General features: G+C 42.9%; 1 protein-coding gene across 1 annotated transcript; it reads left to right on the top strand.

Annotated features, from left to right (window-relative positions):
- The first annotated feature begins 284 nt into the window (after nucleotides 1-284).
- On the top strand, nucleotides 285-22,972 carry si:dkey-117m1.4. The gene is made up of 9 exons (XM_031751023.2): nucleotides 285-459; nucleotides 8,994-9,088; nucleotides 9,412-9,493; nucleotides 9,886-10,255; nucleotides 12,040-12,111; nucleotides 15,695-16,842; nucleotides 17,882-18,711; nucleotides 18,869-19,105; nucleotides 21,134-22,972. The coding sequence occupies exons 1-9, from the start codon at nucleotides 365-367 to the stop codon at nucleotides 21,385-21,387; spliced, it is 3,183 nt and encodes a 1,060-aa protein (XP_031606883.2). The 5' UTR covers nucleotides 285-364; the 3' UTR covers nucleotides 21,388-22,972.
- The last annotated feature ends 1,722 nt before the right edge of the window (nucleotides 22,973-24,694 follow it).

Here is a 24,694-nt window from a genome sequence, read left to right as displayed (position 1 = left end):
TTTCAAGAGCTAATCACGCTTCTGAGAAACGGTCTACTTTTTCATCTGCTTGCTGGGCGCATCCATTTTCCCGTAGGGGTGGCCCACTTCACCCTATTTAGTGAGCGATACGATATTTAACATTTTCTTATTGTGAGGAAATTTAAACACTAGTTTAGTGAAATCGTGTCTTTGTGCGTTGTTTGCCGACTGGGGAGCCGTGACAGACCACAGCAAGTCGTGTTTTAGCAGCCGTCGCACCCCTTCACCGAGCCGCTGTGGGAGCGTCTGGAATAACCTTGGTGTGAGCCAGTTGAGAGGCTGGAGAGGAGAGCGAGAGGCTGAACGGTGAGGCGGCCGAAGATCAGCGATTGCTGGCGTGAACATGGCGGAGACTGTACGCTCACTCTTCGAGTACCGGGACCCGCACAGCCTGGATAGCGACGGAGAGGGAGTGAAACCAGCACCGCCACCACGGGGGTGAGAGAGCCCGTTAACTATGACATACAGGCTTTTAATAGTTTAAAAAAGAAACTGCTTCAAGATAGTGTTTTCCTACCCGTGACAGCTAGAGTCGGGTGGGTGTGTGCGCGCATGTACGCGTGAGGGTGTTTTGATGCAAGTAAAGTTACAATTACAGGTCATTCGTCGAGTTTGTCAGTGAGTGAACGTCCACTTGAGAGAAATTACACGAGAAACTCGCGTGTTTGTTTCGTGCCACCTTGTTTTTTCCAGCGTTAACTCCACCTTACAAAGCGGCTCCAAAGAGGGGTGTGCGCGTGTGCGTGAGCGAGCGTGCGACTGTTGTGTCTGACAGTGAATTTACCCACTGAAGAGGCTGTGTGTGTGTGTGCGATGAGTGACAGAGTGAAGAATAATTAGCACAGACACACAGTTTCAGCTACAGTAATAACGCATGCATCACACACTTGTTACTTTTCCAGGTACACGGGGGAAAGATGGAGGTTAATAGTGCGTTCTGTGTTAGAGTGTACATAACAAAAGTTTTCAGCACCACAATCCCACTGCTCACTGTCACAAAGTTATAAAAATGCTGGAATTAGTGTACTGTCAAAGCTGCCCTGTGTGTATCTCTCTGTGTAAGTGCGCGTCCGCGCCTGTGTGTAGGGCGCGCTCTCGTGTGTGTGTGTGATTGTGTGAGAGAAAGACACACACACACGCATAGGGAGGGGAGAGAGCGTGAGAGAGAAAGGAGCAGCTCTGTGTGTATATGTGTGTGTGTGTGTGTGTGTGTGTGTGTGTGTGTGTGTGTGCGTGCTAGAGCAGAGGAAGGAGGAGGGAATGTGTGTGTGAGGGATGGGAGGGGGAGAGAGTGTGTGCGTGACAGTGTGTGTGTGTGTGAGAGAGAGAGTGAGACAGAGATGAGGAGTGGGAGGGGGAGCACAGTGTGCAAGGAGTGTGTGACAAAGAGAACAGGAGTGTGTGTGTGTGTGTTTGGTGGTTGAGGGAATGAGTAAGTGTGTGTATGTTGGGAAGACAGGGGTGTGTTTGAAAGAAGAGAAAATGTGTTTTAAATGTGTTTTTCAGAGAGTGTGTGCGTGCTTTGTGTGTGTTGTTGTTTGTGAGTGTGTGTGCGAGTGAAATAGAAAAATAGAAACTAATTTGTTTGTGTGTGTGTGATGGGGGGTTAATAGAGAGTGGGGCATGAAAGGTGTGTCTACGGTGAGGCACAAGAGAGGGACAGAGACAGAAAGGATTGTGAGACTGTGAAGGACATGTGTGTGTGTGTGTGTGTGTGAGTGTGTACGTGAGAGGAGCATATAAAAAGTGTATGTGTGTGTTTTGGTGTGTAACTGTGTGTGTGTGTGTGTGTGTGTGTGTGTGTGTGTGTGTGAGAGAGACAGAGATAGAGGGGAAGTGTGTTAGAGGCACAGAGAAGGGGAGGGGAGAGTGTGTTTGCGCATACGTGTGTGTTAGGAGAGTGGGGGAGGGAATGTGAGTGTTTGTTTGTGTGTTCATGTGTGTGTGTGTGAGAGAGAGAGAGAGAGAGTGTAGGGAAGTGTGTGTGTGTGTGTGTGTGTGTGTGTGTGTGTGTGTGTGAGAGAGAGAGAGAGAGAGAGCAAGCACGAAGGACTGTGTTTATGTGAAACCAAGGAGTGTGTGGGTTTCAGTGTGTTTTTAGTAGGGATAACAATCACATGTGTGACTGGTAAAGAGTGTGTGTGTTGGCTAGTTGTTTAGGATTGTGTTAATTGTGTATGTTGTCTTAAGAGTAAACATTATTTTTGGGAGGTGTGTGTGAGAGATGGTGCAGAAAGTAGTGAGGGAGAGAAAGTGTGTGTCTTTAAGAAACTGAGGTGTGTGTGTGTTGGTGATGAGCAGAGGGTGGGGCGGGGGGTGGGATGGGGGTTAGAGAGGGAGAGTGTGTGTGTGTGTGTGTGTCAAAGAGGAGAAAGCTAGAGAAGATGGAGGGTGTGTGTTGCACACAGAGAGACAGCACACAGTGAGTGAGTGAGTGTGTGTGTGTGTGTTTAAGAGAGAGAGAGCAGGAGAGAGAGAGAGAGAGAGAGGAAAAGAGAAGGGAGGGTGTGTGACAGGGTGAGGATGTGCATGCGTGTGTGTGTGTGTGTGTGTGTGTGTGTGTGTGTGCATTCACTTGCATGCGTGCAAGCTTTTGAAACAGCAGGGGAGGGTGAGTTTAAGTGTGTGTTGTGTATGTGTGTGTCTTGGAAACTGAAAAAGAAGGCTTGGTAGCTGCATATGCTGCGTGTGTGCGTTTTCTGTGTTTGTGTATTTGTTCTGGTAGGAGAGGTGTGTGTGTGTGTGTGTGTGTGTGTGTGTGTCCGTCTGTGAGTGTGTGTGTTTGTTCTGCAGTCAGTAAGAAAGGGAGGGGTGTGTGTCAAGGGGGAGACAGACACAAGGTTTGTGTGTGTGTGTGTGTGTCTGTATGTGTGTGTAGCTCCTAGACAAGGGCAGTATGTTTGTGTGTGTCATACAGAGGGAAGGAGAGTGTTTATGCATCTACTTTGTTTATGAAAGAGGAAAGGACAGTGTGTGTATGTGTGTGCATGCTCAAAGGAAAAGTATGTTGATGTGTGTGTGTGCGTGTGCCTTGTGTGGGTGGTATGGTATATGTGAGAAGGGGGAGGAGTGTGTGTGTGTGTTTGTATCTCTTTTATTATTGAGGATTCTGTGTGTGTGAGTGTGTGTTGGAGAGAGAGAGAAAATATTCTGCATGAAGGACAGAGTATACGCGAGGCTTTATTGAGTGAGTTTGTGCACGAGTGTGTGTGAGATTGTGCGTAATCCAAATGTATGTGGAGCGCAGAAACAGTTGCGTGACAAGAGGTTGTGTGTGTCTTTGCATCTGCCAGCACACGTAGTATTTGTTTGTTTGTGACTGAGAAAGAATAATGGGTCTGATGGAACATGTGTGTATGCATGCCGTACAGTGGAGGAGAGAATAAATTGTAGCAGATATGCATGAGTCTGAGAATCTGTAATGTACAGATTGAATGTGTGCGTGCTTGCTTTTGTGTGTGTGTAAATGAGGGAAAAAGTGTGTGTGTGTGTGTCAGAGATGGAACATGAGACTGTGGGTTTGGTTATTTGAGAGAAACTGAGCGCTGGGGAGAGAGAAAGAGTGTGTGTGTGCTTCACTGAGCTTTCCTATGTGTGTGTGTGTGTGTGTGTGTGTGTGTGTGTGTACACATGTGAGCTTTGGCGAGAGGGGGAGGGGTATGTGTGTGTGCGTGCATGTGAGCTTGGCTAGAGAGAGAGGATATTTGTGTGCACTTTGTGTGTATGTGTGTGTGTGTGTGTCAGAGAGTGAGTGTGTTTGCGTGCCTGTAAGCCTGAGAGGGAGGGGTGTGTGTGAGTGCATGTGTGTGAGCGCCTGTTTGCGTGCCTCGGTGTATGTGTGTGGGTGTGTGTGTTTGTGCATGCATGTGGACTAGGGAGGGGGAGGGATGAGTGTGTGTATGTGTGTGTGTGTGTGTGTGCGCACATGTGGACTCTATGAGCTCTGTGTCTGTATGTGTGCTCACGCATATGTGGGTCTTGAGTATGGACTTGTTTGTGTACTTGTGCATGCATGTGGGTTGGCGAGGTGTGTGTGTGTGTGTGTGTGTGTGTGTGTGTGTGTGTGTTGGGAGTGAAGGAGGGAGAGAAGAATGAGAGAATCGATTGAGAGGGTGAGACAGGAATGGAGGGAGATATCGAGGGGTCAACTCGCCGAAGAAGTGGAGGTGAGACAGATTTGGTTGGCGAGAAAGTTCCCAGAAACTCAGTGAACCAGAACTGAATACACAGGCAGATGCTCAGAAGACCCAAAATAATCCAGCAAAATATAAATGGAGAAAAACTTTGGTTTTCTGGGAATAAGCTGCTAACCTGTTGGGAAGCTAAACCTGTCTGTCCCGAGTGGTTTCTGGCAGTATGTAGGCATCACTGCAGAGTCCCCAATGACTGCAGTCATATTCTGATAAGCTATAACTTCATCATGCTGTTGTTATTCTCACGTTGTTATTTAATCATCCGGTTTAGTTACCAAGTATCAGGGGTGTAACGATATTTGCTTCTTTGACTTTGTTTGCTTCAACGCGCCCTGCGATCCACATAATTGCTGCCTGAAACTGCACCACGTGAGGTCAAATTGAAGCGTTTTTTTGGGAGCGCACAAGCTGGTTTTTTTTTTTTTTTTTTTTTGTGAAATACTGGCTGTTTGTCAACTACAGCGTGAAAGCAGAGTTAGCCATCACAGCCGGGCACATAAAGTGCGATTTCTACTCATTTTTTTAGTACGTGTTAACTCACTCCTCATTTTAACAAAAAAAAAAACCTTCCTGTACATCCAGAACCTGCAAGTTTTCTGCAATTTTTTAAATTCAGTTTTATTTATTTAGCGCGAAATCACAACAGCGGTTGCCTCAACGGGCTTGATGTTGTAAGATGAATACTGTAATACAGGTCAGTGCAGTATAATGTATTGTGACTCCTTAATTAAATCACAATCACAATTATTTTGGTCAGTATTAAGATCAATGGAATTTTTAGGAGTTCTCACTGACTTTGAAAAAATAGTGGATTTGTTCAAATTTCAACTATAATGTAAGCGAGCTAAACTGCTGCAGCCAGGGAATGAATTTGCAGGTACAAGTAAAGGAGACGGCAAAGCGCCACAATAGTCGTTTTATCTCACTTATCTTGCTTTCATGAATGAACAGTTTAATTGATTGCACAGTCCTAGCGCACTCTGAATTTAAGCATAACAATTCCTGTAAAATGTATTCAGATTAAAGCAGATGGCCGAGTTCTCATGCTTACAAAAAAAAGAAAAGTCTTAAATTTGTAACTCTGTTATACTGAGAGTACAGGTGCTATTCGTACAATGTACCTAGATTATTTATTTTCTCTTTCTTATGATATGTCAGCAGTTGAATGCCGTAAGTGACAAAAATAAAACTATGACCTTACATGTTGTGATTTAATTTTAATTTTGTTTAGTTTTTGGAAAACTCCTGTTGAGTGAGTCTGTAAGAGTTTTGGAAAAGCTTAGCTAGTTTTTTACGCTACGTCTGATTGATCGAATATGTTTTGAGAACATGTTTGTCCGGCTTAAATTTTGAATATTTGGTTGTTAAGCTAAGCATATTAATTGTCAGTGTGCGACATAACGCAGCAGAGTGTTGTCACAAAGCGCGTGTGGGTTGCTGGTTTTCACAGAGGATGTTATTATCGTAACGACTGGTCGGCTGCACGGTCATGTGGTTTTTTAAATGTTGTGATAAGTTGAAGAGCACAACTGTTGTGGAGGAGACGTTTCGGCTTCCACGCACGTTGAAACGCTCTATTGTGATTTGTTGGTGATTACCGGGTTGTTTCTCTTCTTTTTCAGATTTATTTTCAAATCAGGGTTTGTGTGTTTGTTTGGCACAGGCACAGGGAAGCTTAACAAGAGGAGGGGAGAAAATCTACATATGTGAGCGCAAATGAAGGTGCTCAGTCTTGTTTTACACTATCATAAACACACAGACATGTGCACACAGTATCATGAGATGGGAGTGGAGTGGATCAATAGAAAGACAGTGGGTCTGGTTGATATCTCCTCAGTGACTGTCCTCCCCTCCCTCTGTTCTGTCTCTGTGTTTTTTTTCTCATTTGCTCCCCTTTCCTACTTTTCTCTCTCTCTATTTCCTACTGCTTTAGTTTTTTCCTTTCTAGCCCTTTTTTCCCTTCCTCTTCTGTTTTTTTCTTTCACTCTCTCTTGTCTGCATGCAAACACACACACACACAGACCCACACACACACACACACACACACATGCACGCACTGACAGTAATGAACACTTCAAAATCCAAAGCACGATCTTCCTATGGCCTAGTTTTAAGAGCCTCCAATGTCATGTGAGTGAAAAATAGACTGACGGAAAACAATATTGAGATGTGTGGTAACAGAACTAGCCCAGATTCTGCTGAGGCAGAATCAGTTTGGCTCTTGTGAGTGTGGCTGTTTTGGCGTTGGATTTACTCTGAAGAAGATAATCTCACACGGCCGTACTGGGCTCTCACAGGTGGCGGCATTCAGGCTCCACGGGGGTAATGGCACTCTCTTTAGTTTTGATCCGGGTGTCTCGAGTCTAAACACTCACAAGATGGCAGGCTCTTACTATGATTGATACAGTCATTATGTGTTGTATGTTGATTTGTCTCAGTTTAGTTTATTATGGCTCCTTGACACTCAACAGTACTTAAACTGTATTTATTTATTTACTGAATCTTTTTCTGGGGGAGGAAAGTGGCGGGCTGATTAGGATAGTGTGGTATTTTCTCATTTAATGGCAAGTTTTATTCAAATTAAATATCACTTTGACCAGTGGGATTTTTTCCTTTACAACAATAAACCCCACGTCCCACGCCACAGCCATTTTCACACATGCAATGCAGCCCTGAACTTTTCGCAGATTTATCAGACGGGGTGAATGTGAGAACGCAAATGTCAGAGGCATTGGGATCAGACACTGGCAGGTCTTTAACCTACCAGCTCCCTACTACAAAGTCTTGTGTGTAGCCGGATTATTCAAACATTGTCTCAGTCTGCAGCCGTTTACCCCCAATGAGCAGGCGTCGTGTGCTGCCTATTGCATGCTCCCCGTCGCCTTACCTAAAACCACACAGCATATTATCAGTAGTGTGAATGCGTCTGTTTCCTGCTACATGTGAGAAAGGACGGCTGCTTAAAATACCCTGACCATATTTGAAAGTGTTGCAAGTTCATTTGTGAAAATTTGTGACTTAAATTTAGTAAATTTTCATGTTTTCACACATGCAGTGCAGCCCAGATGGAGGTGCATGTAAGAATGCAGCAGTCTCAATAGTTTTTTATTATAGACTCCACGTTATGTCTGATAACACACAGAACAATGTCTCGGGTAATACTAATGTAATTCACACACTGTGAATTATAGGACTGTGTGAATGGGAGTAATATATCCTTCCTCCCGCATGTGGCAAGTGATTGATTATTGATTATTTCGAGTGGTGAGAAACAGTCCAGTGAAGACTATCTGCCGTTGTGTGTTACACATGAGAAAGTGTCCTCCGTTCACGTGTGAAAGTGGCTTACATCTGTAATTTGTGGTTAGTTTTTCACTCTGTTTCTGATATGAAGTACACCCTAAAGTTTTTGAATCCTAAAAGCGCTGTTGGTGCAGTTTTTCGATGCGTGGTCACGTGCATGCTGTGCACATGATGAGACAATCCCAGTGCTGGCATCAGACTAATCCACTGATCAACAGGTGGTGCTAATGAGCAAAGAACAACAACAAGACTGTAGTGATTAAGGCAGGGTCTAATAATTTGAGAAAACTGTTTTATGAGTACTATTAATTACTTTTTAACCCACAAGAATACACATCCAGCATGATTTGGTCTCTAACATGACTGTAAGAATAACATATTTGTTCACAGAACACCTGCACAAATTCCATCTCTACCCTTAGATAATTTTTCAAGTTTTATGTAGATTACATTTATATGGCAGTTTTAAAAACACGATTGTGTGTAATGTATACAGTGTCCTGGTAATGAGTGACACTGATACTCGCTGTTCTTACAGTTTGCATGAGATAAGTTTTGGATGTGTTACTTTTTTCTTTGTGGGGAAAAGTGAAATAATTGCTCAAAGCCCCCTTCCACTTCAGAAGAATCAAAGATTGAAAAAGCAGCATTCCAGCTGCTGCAGTGGACAGTTTTCATTGTTTTCAGCACTAAGTTTCACTGAACTACAGAGAGCTCTTTGTATGTTGTGACTGAAGTCTTCTCCATAGAAAGTATCAAAGCTGGATGTGATGTCATCGATTGTTTTCGTCATCATCAGTTCAGTGTTTTGAACCCGCATGTGACGAGAGAGGTGCAGACCTGACTGTGAACCTTCGTGCTCATTGGTTAATAACTAATTAGTCTTTCACACTGTCTGTGGTCTTGTCCGAGGGCTAGCCCACAGGAGTAGCCCACATATTTTTGACACTGTCCCCTAGTGACAGCACACAGGCACAACATGTATACCAACCAGTATCTGGAAAGCTGTGAAGGTCAGTGAAATATAATGAATATAATATAAGGATGGCTATCTGCTAATTACTGGGCATGTATTTGCCTCTTAATTAAAACGTATTTGTTGCTCTCTGAGCCCTCTTTAATTTCTGAACCTGAATTGTGAGAAAAGATGATTATGTCCTCTTTGCCAAGAGTTTTGTTGGACTTGGACTGAGCGACTTCCTCCGAGTCAGTCAGTGCAGATCGTGTAAAATCCTAAACTCTCTGCTAGATTTTCCTCTTGTTCCAGTCAAACACGGTGAAGAGCTGTTTAAATAACCATTTTGTACTTACTGTGCATTTTTGTTTGCTGATATTGGAGGGCTAAATGTGGTCTGCATTGATCCATTAGGTGGCTATCAGTTTATTGATCATACCTGATTGATGTGAAGTTTGGCCAGTAGGCCGATTGATTAAATGATAATTGTGTGCTTTTGTGGGTCTGTGTGTTTTCTGCAGACGCGGCTGTGGGAGGAAGAGAAAAGGGACGCCCGTGAAAGTCTTTGTAACGCCCACTGAGGAGGAGAGCGTGTCTGAACACAGGTTCAGCCCAGGTGTGTGTGTGTGCGTGTGTGTGTGTGTGTTTGTGTGTGTGTGTATTATTATTCTTACAGCAATGACCTGTGCATGTGCGTGTTCATGTTTGTGTGTGATGTGTGTATCTGCATCTGTCGGTGTGTGTTTGTGACTGGTGTGGGTGCAGAGCATGTGACCTAGTTTTGTGTATGTGTCTGTGTGCTTGACTGTGTATGTGCTGCTATGTGCACTTGTGTATGTGCTGCTCCAGGAGATGGGGTGATGCCCTGTGTGTGTGCATGTGTGTTTCCCTGTGCACATGTTTGTAATCCTTTTACACTGACAGTTTCTGTGCTCTCAGGTGAACGAAAGGAGGCAGGAGAGAATAAACGTCCCATGCTGGACAGTCCTTTCTACAATTCAGAGCCTGCTCCTCATCCCTGGTGAGTGTAAATTAAATAGTACTTCCTTTCCATCTTCTAGACAAAATAAATGGTGACTAACCTTCATTAATTCCACTCAGAATTCACCAATCAGAGCAGCAGCATCTGTAAACCCTGGGTGGATGAACTCCTGGCATGTTTAGTGTTTTTTTGTGTTTTTTTAAACTTTATACATGACTCAAATGACTGATGAATTATAATAATTACTGTATATACATTTTCTGTAAAGCAGCTACTTGTTTCAGCACTAAACACGGCTAGAAAAGCAGAAACACAACATCTTTCCAGTCCTAAGAAAGTAGGAAAAAGCATAAGGACAGAACAGAATAATAAAAACAATATTATTTTAATAAAGGTGAATTTTACTTCCAATCCTCCACCTCCTTCATCAGTGGTCCGTCGGAGCAGACTCATGACAAAGTCTCCCCCGGACTCAAGCACGGCTCCTGCTCATCCTCTACACCAGCTCCGTCTCCAGCTGCTTCCTCAGCTGCAACGCCAACGCCTATCCCCGCCCCCGCCCCAGCCTCCGCTGCTTCAGCTCAGGCCCCCTCTGTGACCCCTGCATCCACAGCTCCAGCTGCTCCAACAGCCTCCGCTCCGGCTCCGACAGCCAGCTCCTTCCCTCCCTCCCCTAACTGCCGTATCCGAGAGGTCCACTGCGGCAACCAGGTGCGACTGGTCGTTATTGCCATTCGAGACATCACCAAGGGCGAGGAGATCACTGTGGACTACAGCCTAACCGAGTGGGGCGAGAACCTGGTCAGTGTCATGGCAGATATTACACTTGTCAAGACTTTTCACTTCTTCATCCTTAAACTCACATTGGTGCTTGCTTATATTAGGGATACTATAGACAGTCCAACAATGCAGAAAACCTGATGAAATGTTAGCGCTTGTTGCCAAACTTTGGTTCAAGGATGGACTGCTTTTTCCAGTGTTTATCAGTCGCTCAGGGAGAAATTAGTTTTAAAAAGGTCTCCTCGTCAATAGTAGCCAGGATAGACCACAACACAGTGCAGCCACAGGACATTTTGTTTTGATTGAGCGGAGCTGCTCATGTTTGCTTTCTCTTTACAGCTCAATCATCTACTTAGCCCAGCCTATAACAAAACAGTGTTTTTATGCGTACATAAAAGAAAACTCCCGCAAAAAAAGGATCTGGGCTCACCCCAAAGGAAAACCACCACATTAAAAAAGTAATTTACTGAAGTATGGAATAGATTTGTATTTATCTGGTGGTCAGAGATGGCAGACTTATTTAAATAAGGTAACACAGACTTATTATATATTGGCCAATCATCTTTCTTACACGCAGTCACCCCCAAAGAGCCCATTTTGAGCTAGGAAAAAGCTTCACGCTGTATGTAAAGGATGGACTGAGCCTCTGTGACATCACCTATTTGTTTGGTTTATAGTCACTGTTTTAAAACCTCGAGCTCAGCTATCTGCATAATGAGTGAGGGGTGGATCTGACTGAGAAACTAAGGACACTGCACACTCATGCAGCTGCGTCTTGTCAATCAAATGTCAGATAGACTATAATATAGAACGTGAGCCATCATGTTCATCTTAATAAGACTTGAAACTAGCAATCGACACCACAAACTCACCAAGAAAATGTTTACTGAGGTTATGGATCGAATGAGAAGTACTTAGAAGTACTGGACTTATTTTCGCAACTGGAGAAGTGACTCCCCCTGCTGACCATAAGAAATAACGCAGATATACAGCAGATTTTTTTTTCAGCTGTGGAGACCACAGCCATCTTTTATATACACTCTTTGGCTGAAACTTCCTTTTAAGCTCAGGTGGAAATTCAGTTTTAATTCCAAACCCAACCGCTGGTTGAGGATAGGTCAAGGAAAGCCATTCACACTCAGAATATCACTAATGGCTTCAGATAGGCAACCATATGTACTCACATTCTTGGATCAGCTTCAAACATGTATCCCTGTTTCACACACACACATACACACACTGCACACACATTAATGTTACACACAAGCTAAGCAAGGCATGGGGTTACCATGGTGATGGTTGAGCTCCAGCTTGCTTTCTACCTATAGTGCTTAAGCAACAGTCTCCATGGTTATTGCATGACATCTGTTCTTTTAATGGATCTCATTAGATCAGATCAATTTATTCAACAGGATGATGATACCAGAATCCATTTAGGAAGATTAAATTGACAAAAATGGAGAAACTGACATCAGTGGCTGCAGTGGAGCCAAGGCGGCTCACGTTCTGTTAGATTTTTGTTATTGGTTAATTGATCTGCTCTGTACCCGGCATTCCAGCATGATTGATAATCCCATTTTAATTGCTTATGAGAAGCTGACAGTGTTTGAATGCAGGTCTGTTTGAACTTCTTTTTGCTTGGCTCGTTAGTGGGACTTTTGGCGTCATAATCAACTTTTGCGCCTTGGGCCAACTGTGGAGGGCTGTCCTTGTGCTCTCTGAGTGACAGCTGAGTCTGATTGTGATGGCAAACATTAATGTGGAGCGTGCTGGCTGTTTTAATGTGAGTGCTCTGTGTCCCGCAGGGTTTTCGTGGTACTGTTTCTCCCGCGCAACATGACTGCAGCTCTGACACCGAGACCAACAATATCAAAAAGGTAAAAGAAAACACCACTTGGTTCCTAAAAGCACAAAGAGTGATGTAAAACACAAAACAAAAAAACCCTGCAGCGTTGTAATTTTTAAAGATGTGAGAAGTAGACTTTGCGCAGCACATGTAGTTACTGGGTAGGAGGGGCTGTTTTTGAAGTCTACAAAAGAAAAGCCACATTAACTTTTTTAAATAGACACTGTTGGAGCACATATCCCAACATGAAAATCTCTCAGTTCAATCATAACTTCAAGCATTACGAAATATGAAGGTGTTTTGATTAAAAGCCAGAGCTTGTCTTCATAAAATCATCCCTTAAGTTTACTTATTGAACTTCTAGTTCAATAAGTAAACAAAACAAGTTGTTGTGGCAAAACTAGTCAAGCTGGAATGCTAACGTACAGCATGAATAAACTTTTAAATTCTATGTTGAATTCTAAGTTATGTCATTCTGCAGTTTTAGCAACAGTTAAAATGCCTTCTCTGTTTCTCCACTTTCACCACAAATCTCTTTTTCCTCCATACAAAGGCACCAGGGGCTTGTGGGTAGTGTAGTATTTAGATCTGTCAGCCACGCCCATATAAAGGGCAGAGAAAATGATTTGCCAGGAACAAAAGATGAAATATTTACAAATGGCATTAAAACCAGAGGATCATTACATTAGAGTAATTTCTTGGTTGTCTTTTCACATATCCCTAAACTACTTTCTAAATATGAATGAAATTTTTTTGTTAAATTTGGCTTATAAAGTTTTCTCTATACATTGTAAGTATTAAACAAAAGCAAAATTGGTATTTTTTATATTATCAACTCGTAAAATAATAAACTGACAATGTCGTATTACTCCTTGATGTCCACATGTTTTACTTTCATTGCTATAATAGCATTTTCTGCAAAAATACAGTAAGATAAGTAAGATAAGAGCACGGTGGAGTGTATGGTAACTGATAAATAAAAAACATTTTTTACTACAAGCTGCATTTACCCATTCACTGATTCATAAAACGCATTATTTTATGCCTTAAGGTGCTTTTTCTATGAATCTCACACTCTCACTCCAGTGGCAATTTGAGGTTCAGCATCCTGCCCAAGTTGTTTTCCATTGCAATTGAGGACCATTTCAGTGTGGGTAGGGTTGTTATAGCAACGCGGCCAAAATGTCCAGTGACGTCATTTGTATGCAACGCAAAGGCAACAGTGGTGGACATCAAGTTGATGGTACACCTGCTGCTAAACATCTGTAGCTCTACGTTGGACCACTGTTTTAGTTCGTGTGTAACAACTTCCTCTCATTGCTGGATTTAAAAAATGGCAGGTTTGATTTTTGTGAAGAAGTCACTCTTATGACTCATTCACTGACGCCACAGTTTTGGCTCGACTTAGCTCACTTGGAACCCCGGATGAGAAGGTACTAAAACAGTACCAGGTACTACCACTTAATGGAAAACCCTAAAAACTGAGTGGAGTCAAGTGAGTAAAACTAGTGCAAAAGAGGCTTTTGTACCATGACAGCGTTTCACTAATCAGACTAACAAAAGTTAAACATGCCTTTAGTTTGGATATATTTATGTGAGCAGTGACATTTCAGTTTCATTGGTATGAACTCTAATAATAATTCTGCCAATAAGTGATATAGTGGACAGCTTTGGAACTTGGTAGCTCTCAGTGTTTTACAGCAGTTAAAGAAGAGCTGCAGTCATGAACTAAAAGCATCTCAGCTTGGCAACTTGTAGTTTTGTTTTGTTTTTTTCCTGCACATATTGATCCTCAAGGTTTTATCAGTCTTACCTATTAGAAATTCAGTTAACTATAATGCACTTATTCAAAGTGATTAGGATAAAAGTTAGGGATATTTTTGCAGATCTGTACAACACATATGTCTAAAGCAGGGGTCGGCAACCTTTCTGATGATGAGTGCCATCTAAAATTTCCTCAGACGTCAGTGTGCCATGTGATTGCATGAGCAATAAATTTAATAACGCTCTATATTAACAGTTACACACTATGTAGAACAACTTTATAGAATTATATTTGTTCGCAGATGTTGGCAGCTATCATCGAATAGTTATCAGCTATTTTGAAACAAAAAAAGACACTTTTTATCCATAACAGGAACTCCACAACTGCAAATGAACTGTACAACAGAAAATGCAAATGATATTTATGGTCTCCTCACAACAATGATAAGAAAAATAAACTGGGCCAATATGGCATGTTTGTTAACAGAGAGATACACATGTTAATGTGATCTTAGATTAATTCACTGCGTGTCGTGCCCAGGGCTGAACTGGGACAAAAAAAAAAGACCGGCCCACCAGGTATTATAGGAAAAGCCATAAAGCCTTTGAATGAAGTCATTCATGTCACCAAAAGGTAAACCTGTTTCTCCATCACCTGTTCAGCTCTGATGATTCAGTAAGGACATCTCCTGGTTTCATCTTCATGTTTCCCTCTCACCACATATCCAAACTGATATCATGACCAGCAGCTTTTACAGCTGTGGCTCCAGCAAACATAAGCTGATACTAGAAAGTAATATTAAATAAATTCTAACAACAGCTGATCAAGCTTAAACGTGCTGCTGTTGTTTAACGCGACATCCGCTGGTTTCCTCTTTCTGGCTCAAAGTGGGCGATAAACAAGCAAGAGAGAAAAGCTGATCAGCTGATCATTGATCAGTTTCATGATTGAAGTAGCAACAGGAGAGGGAGGGGAGAGAAGAAGAGACAGCTGACAGCGTAAAGACGCAGAATAGCTCCAGCTTTTTCCATCCTAGTTGAAGTACGGGACAAACTGCGTTCTTTTTCAGCTCAATACGAAACGCGTAATATTTTCTCTGAATACGGGACGATTCCATTTTTTATGGGACGCTTGGCAACTCTACTAACTAACCTTATGAGTAAAATAAAGTTCACTATCAGTAACATCATAGCACCCGCTCAGCTGTATAGAAACTCCGTCATGCTAGCTAGTACGCAGTACGAGTTATTGTAACTGACTGTAAAAAGTTAGCACAACGAAAATAAACTCCACCTAAACTTGGTTTATATCTGACCCAGATAGACTGCAGGTCAAAACTTCTTACCTGAAGTTCAGTTCACCTGACACTCGGACCGGCGGCCGCCTCGGGTCTCTCCTCCTCTTGCCTCCCCTTTCCCTCATCCACCTGCTGGCCTCTGTGGAAGCTCCGCCATAGCCGCCACCAAACAACCGAGTTATTTTTACACATTGGCCAGCATCTGGCCAATCCACCGCCTTTCATTGTTTATACCGTTACAAAAAAAACAAAACAAAACAAAAAAACATCGGCCCATAAAAACGAAAAATCACCATCGGCCCACCGAGCAAATGCCCGGTATGCCCGATGGCCAGTCCAGCTCTGGTCGTGCCATCAGTTAACCCTTCGCATGCGTGCCGAGGGTTGCCGACCTCTGGTCTAAAGGGAAATGAAAAAGGGTTCAGGAAGGAAATAACAAAGGTTATGAACTTCAGAAGACTTCAGTTTGAAAGTGAACAACTTTTGTGGTAATTTTATTACTACTGTTAAAAAAACCTCAGGCTAACACTTGTTGTTGTTTTTCACATGCAGGAGGATGAACCGCTCTCCCTGACCGCCCACCAGCAGCAGCGGCAACAACAGCAGCAGGAATATGTCACCCCGTCGTGGTCCCTCTCCCCGTCGTCTTCGCCCATCTCCCATTCTGATGCTAGTGACTCGGATGCTGGAGATGAGGACAACTCCAGCCCGCGTGGGCGTGCGATACGCCGGCGAAAGAAACGTCGAGGCACTCCTTCAAAGAAAAAGACGCCCCATCGGACCCCACCGGGGAGGCCGCCGCAGGTCTCCCCATCGAGCGGTCCTCATCACAACCGTCCGTTTCCTTCATCCCATTCTTCAGCACAGTCCTCCCCACCCTGCTCATCTTCATCCACTTCTGTATCCTCAGCCAAGCCTGTGTTCAAACCTCCAGGTCCTCTGGCTTCCAACACTACAGGCAGTGTCACTGCAAATGTCTCCAGAGGAGGAGTTTCCATAGACTCCATGCGCCAAACCTGTGAGTACTGTGGACGCCACTTCCGCTCACTGGGCCGCCACTTAGATAAACACCACACTCATCAGCCCGATGTTTGCTCTGCACTCGTCGAGCGCTACACGCAGATGCCCCGTCTGCAATCACAGAACACGAACCCGGCCACAGCTCACACGCACACCCAGCAACGCTCAAAATTGTCTACAGGACAGAGCCGCGGTCCAGATCTAGCACCAGGTAGCGTTCAGGATCTCTCCATGTCTCCACCCACTCTCATGTCAGGTAACCAATCTCCTGCTCCCTCCAGTAGAAACTCCACCCCTCCTGTTTTGACTCCTCCACGAGGACAGAATGCAGTGCCGGTGTCGGTGCTTAAGAGGAGCCCGCCTCCTGTGGCTGTGACGCAGTGCAAGAAGGGAGCGATGAGGAAGCTTAAGAAAGAAAGGCAGGTGGAAGAGGAGGAGGAAGGCATGGATGAAGATGAAGAGGATGTGGAGGTTGTGGAGGTGAAGAGACCAATAGACGAGGATGAAGTAGAGCTGGTGTGCCCTCAGTCCTTCAGCACCAAGTTGGCCAAAGAGATACAGCCACCAAAAGAAGAGGAGGATGAGGAAGAAGAGGAAGAGGAGGAAGAGGAGGAGGAAAATGGTGTGATGGAGGTAGAAGATGAAAGTGGGACAGAAGATAAGGAAAAGGACTTGCTGAGGTAACTTAGTGAATGAATTGTAAAACTTAAGGGCGTTACACACTGAACGCATTGCGTAAACAAAATTCAGAAGCTGACATGAAGCGATGATGAACTCACAACATACAACAAACTCCAAACTATTTGCCTCTGATGCTAACTACACTGACAATCACAAATATTAATTATGTTGTCTGATAACACCGGCCTCCGTTTTTAATTTATTTTTTTATTTACTTTCATTATCTATAAAAAAAAAATTAGCTGGGAATCACTGAACATGCCCACGATGATCCTTCACTTACAATATGATATTATTGTCATTCTTAACGTTTTGCAATATGCCGAATAGTAACAAGTTAACAACTATAAAAGAAAACAATCAACTATCTGTTGCAGTCTACATAGAAAGAAATTTATATTCACTAGAAATTTACATTTGAGCTCAGCCACCTTCCTGTTTTATATTAATATAAGCAGGATACAACCATATGGCAGCCAGCTGAGTTGAGTCCCCTCGAGTAGTCCTCATTGACAAAGGCTCATTCAGGCTGATGCTGTGGTGGAAACTTTTCTGCATTTATAAATTAAAGAACAAATAAGTTATCTGCAAACCTTCAAGAATATCTCTGAGAGTGACTGCAGTCAGTCCAAGTCAATATTTGGTGTTCCTGTATCGATACAGTATCGCCACACTATGCTGTATAGATTTTTTTTTTTTTGCCTACCCCTGTTGTGTAGCCAGATGTTTGATATTCTACCAAAACAGGTTTCTGGCACAAACTCATCAGTGTTAGTTTGATGAAATTAGTTTGTTTTTGAGTCTCTTTAATCTAAAAAGTGACCCAAACTAGACACAACCTGGAACTTAATGACTAACTGCTTTATTTAAATTAAATGCTTTATGTAGAGGTGCAATACACAAATTTGTGCATACATCTGGCTAACTCCTGCGTGGCAGCTGGTACAGGTGCTTTGTGGAATATTTCTGTAACAGTCCTCTTAGTGAATTATGTGAATGAATATTTTTATTAAAATCGCAATTTTCCCTTTTTTTCAGTGGCTCGGGGCGTCACCACATGCTGCCCCTGCTCTCCTCTCTGTCCTCTCTGGTGCTGTACCTCCGCCGGCTGCAGCACTCGGCCTTCTTGTCTCTTTCACGCCAGCTGCAGTCTGCCGAGGCATGGCGCCTCCTCTGCCACTCCAGCCTGGCGCTCCTTATCCTCTATAACCGGCGGCGTGAGTGTGAGGTCTCTAAGCTGTCCATCAGTGAATATCGGGCTCGTGTTACTCCTCAATGCCCTGTTCCTGTTCCACCTGGTGCCCCTCCAGCTCTTACCCCATTAGAGGCCTCCCTGTCGCCCTTTGAGCGCATGGTGCTTCCTCACCTCCCCAGAGTTGGAGTCCAGGGTAAACGAGGACGTGTCCAACCCCTCATCCTACCTCCTCACTGTGAGCCCTGTCTGGAGCTTCTCCTGCAGACACGGCAGGATGTAGGAGTTGACCCTGCAAACCCGTACGTTTTTGCTCGCCCCTACCACTCCCCTGCCACGCCGCTGCGTGGCACCGATCTGCTGCGCAGCCTCGCTCGCTCCAGCGGTACCCGCAATCCCCGCGCCCTGACCCAGACCAGGGTTCGTCGACAGGTAGCGATTCTAACTCAGCTGCTGCTTCTTGGAGAAGGAGAGGAGCCCGGACAGCTTGGAGGCAGCGCTGTGGAGAGGCTCGAGCACTTCCTTGAGAGGGAGTACCACGTGACGCAGAATTGTGCTGGAATTGGCCAGGACCCAGGCCTGATGGGGAGAGTGGGCCGGGTCGTGCTGTGTGGAGAGAGGGATGGAGTACTGTTCAGAGGAATGAGCCTGAACCACATCTGTCTGGAACTGGATGGTGAGATGGATGGACCACTCGTGAATGACTGATGTTTTGTCCTTGGATTGTAACCTTTCTTCCAGTTTTTTGTGAATGATTGAGTGTGACTGTAGTTTATTGGAAACAGACATTTTTAACATCAGGCTGATGAAGTTCTCTTCTTTGCTCTTTTCAGTCATGTCAGGAAACTCTGCAGACTCGTACTCGGAGGGAGAATCTGAAGGGGAGAATGTGAAGGAGAAGCCTGAGGTGCACGCCCCTGCTCCGGCTCTGAATCCTACACCCACCCTGCTGTATGTCAGGAAGGGCAAGAACAACGGGAGGGTCGGACGACCCAAGAAGCTCAAGAACATCCAACCACCCCCTCCGCTTCCTCTTGAACCTCCACCCACAAACCGCAGGAGAGGCACAGGTCAGCCTAAATCAGGTTTATTTGTGTGTCGATGTTACGTGCATTTGCACAATGCAATGAGATAGTTGTGTGTATACGATTTAAAAATAAGAACACTCACACCTAACAAGAATGCATGTATAACACCATTATTATAATGTGAAAAGGTGAAACGAGGAAGAAAAAAGGAGGGAAAGAAACTTCACAACATGAATGGTTCAAGCTGTTTTGTTTGTCAGACAAAGTGAAGCCCAAGGTGAACTGGTGCATTTTTATCCCAGTAGGGAATGTTCACTGGTTGAATTACAGGAAATAAATGCTCACTGTTGAAGTCACAAACATTTGATGTACCAAAGGAGCTTTAAGAAGTTGAAGATTTAGGAGGTGCAAATAATTAAGATGTTTCATATGTACAGTATCTTTAGTTCAGTTTTATTGGAAAGTAATGGATATATTTAGGGGTTTGGGGAATGATAAAGCATAGTATTGCAAATACTGTAACAATACCAACACTAAATATTGCTATTTTATTAAAATAATAAAAATCCTCTGGGAATACTACAAACAAGAGGGCATCCAACACTCAACACACTTAGCGTGACAAAGCTATCTCCTAATTTAGAGTAAGCTAATAGATCAGTCACATGAGGGAAAATAGGATGTAACCTCCTTGCATCTACAAAAAAAATACATAAAAGAAAATCAGCAGCTGCCTGGTAAATGTATTGATGTTTTCTTTTTCCACATTCTGGGACCAATCGCAGTTTGTGGTGACCGATTGGTTGCCCAGAGCTTGAGGGTGGTGGACACCCACAACCATTTTTGTTCACGAGGCGTTTGCACAGGTCACTTGATAGGAGGAGACCTTTCTGCAAACAGTCACAGTCTGACTTGGACTGACTGCAACCGCCCTCAGAGACTGTCAAAGGTTTGCTAATAATTCAGTATATTACTGAATGATAATAACTTCATCTTATTGGATAAAACGGATACTGACAAAGTTTAACTTGTCAATACTGTAGTAAACACTGCAATAATATCACATCATATTGTAATTATATCATATCATGGGGATTCACATTTTTAGTGTACACACATACACACACGTATATACATATATATATATATATATATATATATATATATATATATATATATATATATATATATATATATATATGTACAATTGGAGGTGGTGGTGGTGATGCCCTCAGTCTTTAAAACGAGTTGTAACTGTCAGGATTCAGAGAAATTCCCATCGTTGGTCTTAAACAGGAGCTTCAGAGCTTCTGCCTGGTAGCTGGTAGCACAAGTGGACATGGTCGGTATCACTGCACAAAGGATGCAAAAAAACACACCAAGCTGTCCCTTTTCAGGACATAATTTTTTACATAAAAATCAGTAGTGTCTTAGTTAATAGCTCCAAATAAAGAGCGATCTCAATAAACAGCAGTTGTGGAATCTGATAAGCACAAAATGTTTCTCTCAGTTTGTCACCACAGTCATTTTTTTCTCTCCAAGTTTGATTTGTTTCTTTCTTTTTCTTTTTCTGATAGAAGTGCTTCCTTCTCTAGAGCTGACTTAAGTGGTAATTAAGTGTTTCAGTTGCATCACTCCTCATTAAAGAGTGTGTTGTCTGTTACGTGTGCAGTTGATAAAGAAATATTTTGTCTCTTGCCAAAAATTATTCTCCTTCACTTAATTTACAGCACATTGTAATTTAACTGTACTGGTAGTAAATTTACAGTTGCATTAAGTTTACTTTTAGTCATATAGTTCAGAAATCTTTTTAAGTGGATCTTCCTGAGTTTTATCACCAGATCTTTATCAGTACCTGAAGATTGGACCTCAGTTTTTATGCTAACACGGAAAAGAAATGTCAGAAAAACAGAAATGTAAACGCTCTCAGCTCTGTATTTTCTCCAGTTCAGCCATAAGTTTTGTGCTCTTTTAAGACCTTTAACTTTTGATCTGTCACACTTTGATTCAGAGTATGAGCTCTAAAAAATCATTTAACCTCTAACTCTGTTCCTCTTTTGTTCGCTGCAGGAAAGCGAGGCGTCCTGAAGCGTCCCTGGTCAGAGGCTGAGCGCGCTGCAGTCGAGGAGCACCTGACCCAGAACATCAATGAGCTTCGAGTCCCCGCCAAGGCTGACTGTGAGCGCTGCCTGCAGCAGTGCCCCCTGCTGGTCAACAATCACCGCGACTGGCGAGCCATCAAGTTCTACTGCCACAACCGCATTCAGCTACTGAAGAAGAATCAGCGGCGTGAAAGCGAACCCCAGCCCCTCACTGTCTGCTGAGGGGTTTTGCGTGGTTTGGGAGCCCCGTAGGATGTTTATTTTGGTGCAGCTGATCAGAGCAGAATCTCAAATGGTACCTGCTGCCCACAAAATGCACTAATTTTGAGAGGACGGTCTTAAATTTCACGCCGCTCTCTGGCAGTGCGGTTTGTTTTCGACGTGGCTTCTAATTTGGCACCTGATGGCATTTCATTTTGAGCCATACAAAAAGAAAAATTTGTGCCGCTCCATTTCAAGGTCTTAAAATTACACTAGAGTATTCGTGGTGCTCCTGGTTTTGACGGTTACAGTGGAAGTCTTGTCAAAAAACAGTGCGCTTGGACTCGGGTGCCGTTTGAGACGTGCCGTGAGAGACCACAGCCTGTGCTGTGTTGTACATGGACATTTTTTTCCTTCTTCTTACATGGATACACTAAACTGAAATGTAAACACAGGAGGAAACCAGTCCCTACAGTGTTGTTATATGAACGTTGTGAAGTAGCATTAGTGTTTTCTGCACTCGGAGACGTTAATAGGACAAATGGCCCGCGCTCGGGGGCCACACTTTCCTTCATAGCGGCTTTATAATTAGAATAGACCTAACTACTGCTAACTGAGAAGAGAATAGCCAGATCTGTCCTCAAACAACCTAGTTTTTTTTTCACACAACTGACTGTGCAATTCTGTTTGCATAATATTTGGACCTTAATTTCCATGTGAGGTACGAGATGATGAATGAGTTATGCTCTTGAAGCTACTATAAAGTTTTTTTTTTATTAATTGAAATGAATCTTCATTGTGATGGAGACGATGGGTTTCATGGCAGCGACAATTAAACGGCCTGTGAATGTTGTGAAGTTCTATTTGGATGCCTAAGATGTTTAGTTAAATCACAAAGAGCTGCTGTGAAGCCTGTTGTCTTTCCCGTCAACGGATACGGATAAATATTTTGCCCAGAGCAACTCTTATGTTTTAGCTATGATTTTGTGTCTTTCTGCCCATTGCACATTTGTCATTCAAAGCAGTAAAAAAAGGTGCTATAGGCCAATAAGCTGGATATCACTTTATGTGTGGAGAGGAGATTTCCCTTGGTTGTGTTAAAGGTTACTTAAAAAATGGGCATTTATCAGAGGAGTGATTGTTCTGTGGCACCACTTTTGTTGCATTGTCTGTCTTGTCCTTTTCGATGGCTAGAGCTCCTCCTCCTCTTTCTGTCCTTTCCCGGCCACACTACACAGTTTGCAGCTCGACCAGATTTTTATTTTTCAGTGTTGCTGGAAATCTGTGTCCATCAGAGTAAAACCTCCATAAAACCTCAAAATGGATACTTGAAGTAATTTAAACCTTTTGCAGAATCTTTGACCTTATCTCGCTCTAGCCTTGCCAGTTACATTGTACATAACAAATATATTATCATTGAGCTAACTGGTTGTTTGTGCTAGACATAATGTAGCTTTCTCCATTTACGAGGTGTTGCTATCTGTACATAAGGCAGTTTTGTAAATACTCTACAGAGAAACAAAGAAAAAACACAATGTATGACATGCCTTGGTTATTGTGTTATGTTTTTTCTTTTTTATAAGTCTTATAAAAACTTAAAGATCTATGATTTGTGTTGTGGTTATTTAAAAACTGAAGTGTTTTATTCTGTTGGAAAAGAAACACTAGAAACACTAATGTCACCAGGTCTTAACTCAATGAAACACCTACACTTACAGGCCACTTAAGCACAGTAGTGTGAAAAAGTGATTGCACCCTTCCCGAGTTCCTATTGTTTTCCATGTTTGTCACACTTAAATGTTTCAGATGAAACTAATTTAAATATTACACAAAGATAACACAAGAAGGTGTTTATTATTATGGGGGAAAAAATCCAAACCTACTTGGACCTGTGTGAAACCTAATAACTGGTTGGGCCACCCTTAGCAGCAACAACTATAATCAAGCGTTTGTGATAACTGGCAATGAGTCATTGGCAATGAACTGCCTTTATAAGGTCATGCCACAGCATCTCAATTGGTTTCAGGTCAGGACTTTGACTAGGCCACTCCAAAGGTTTTTACTGTTGGTATGACGTTCCTTTTCTGAAATGCTGGAAAAACGTTGCCTTGTCTGATGAGTTTGAATTTCTGCTGTGACATTCAGATGGTAGGGTCAGAATCTGGTGTAAACAGAGCACTGTTTAAATTCCACAGCCTACCTGAGAATTGTTGCTGACTGTGCCCATCCATCCATGGACAGAGTGTACCGACCCTCTGATGGCTGTATCTAACACGGGAACACGTCATGTCACAAAGCTCAGAAGCTCTCAAACTGTTTATAAACAAGAAAGTGAGCTGTCTGTACTCAAATAGGCTTGTCAGTGCTGGAATAGGAGATTTAGATTACAGATGTGCAGCTGACAAATCTGCAGCAACTCTGTGATGCTATCATGTCAATATGGGCCAAAATCACTGAAGCACTGAAGCTGGTCTGGCTGTGCCTGCTGTTATTATGCTGTATGGTGTGTTTTGTTTTTTTCATTAATCCCCTTCTATCCCATAAAACACCACATGCACTTCACTATTAAAGCCACTAGATGGGGATGTTGCTCCATAAACCATAAACAGTAACACGAACTTTCAACCAAGAGATACACACAGCACTACAGATGCAGTGAAGCTGAAATATGATGTCTTATTTTACAAGTTTATGTTGTCGAGGTGGCCTAGAAAGCAGTTAAACTACCAGAGGTGACAAAAGTACAGACATTTTGTACTTAAGTAGAAGCACAGATACTTGTGTTAAAAACACTCAATACTCAAGAAATCGTCAAACAGTACAGTCTCTGAAATGTAATCAATCAAATTAAGAAAGTAAAAAGTAGCTCTTTGAAAGACAATTCTACCATTACCTTTAAATCCAACCTCTCTTTTTCCTCTCCTGTCTTTTCTTACGTCTTTCTCCATCTCTGAGTGAAGCTCACATTCTTTTCTCTCCATGGACCTTTAGATAGCAACACACTGCCACAAGCTGCACAGGAACAGTTTGTGTGTTCGCTGATTATTTTTCGAGCTGATAGAAACGTTATGTTGTGCAGAAACATTACTCCCTTTATGCTCATTCCTCTTCTGTAACACTAGTTAGATGGTGTCTACAACATACAGACAGCTGCACTCGCCTCGGCACACTTTAACCCTGCATAAACGCCATTAATGGTAGTGCTAAACCTAAAGTAATGACCCTGTTTTGAAAATGTAAGGAGTAGAAAGTACAGATATTTGTGTTAAAATGTAGGAAGTAAAAGTAAAAAGTTGCCAGAAAAATAAATACTCAAGTAAAATACAGA

The sequence above is a fragment of the Oreochromis aureus genome, linkage group 6 (assembly GCF_013358895.1).
Source record: "Oreochromis aureus strain Israel breed Guangdong linkage group 6, ZZ_aureus, whole genome shotgun sequence".
NCBI classification, from domain to species: domain Eukaryota; kingdom Metazoa; phylum Chordata; class Actinopteri; order Cichliformes; family Cichlidae; genus Oreochromis; species Oreochromis aureus.
This window is presented reverse-complemented; position numbering and strand designations above follow the sequence as displayed.

Coding starts and splice junctions, on each gene's coding strand:
- si:dkey-117m1.4 (XM_031751023.2), top strand. CDS start 365: ATGGCGGAGACTGTACGCTCACTCTTCGAGTACCGGGACCCGCACAGC. Junction 9,089..9,411: donor TGAACACAGGTTCAGCCCAG/GTGTGTGTGTGT, acceptor CTGTGCTCTCAG/GTGAACGAAAGGAGGCAGGA. Junction 19,106..21,133: donor AAACCGCAGGAGAGGCACAG/GTCAGCCTAAAT, acceptor TGTTCGCTGCAG/GAAAGCGAGGCGTCCTGAAG.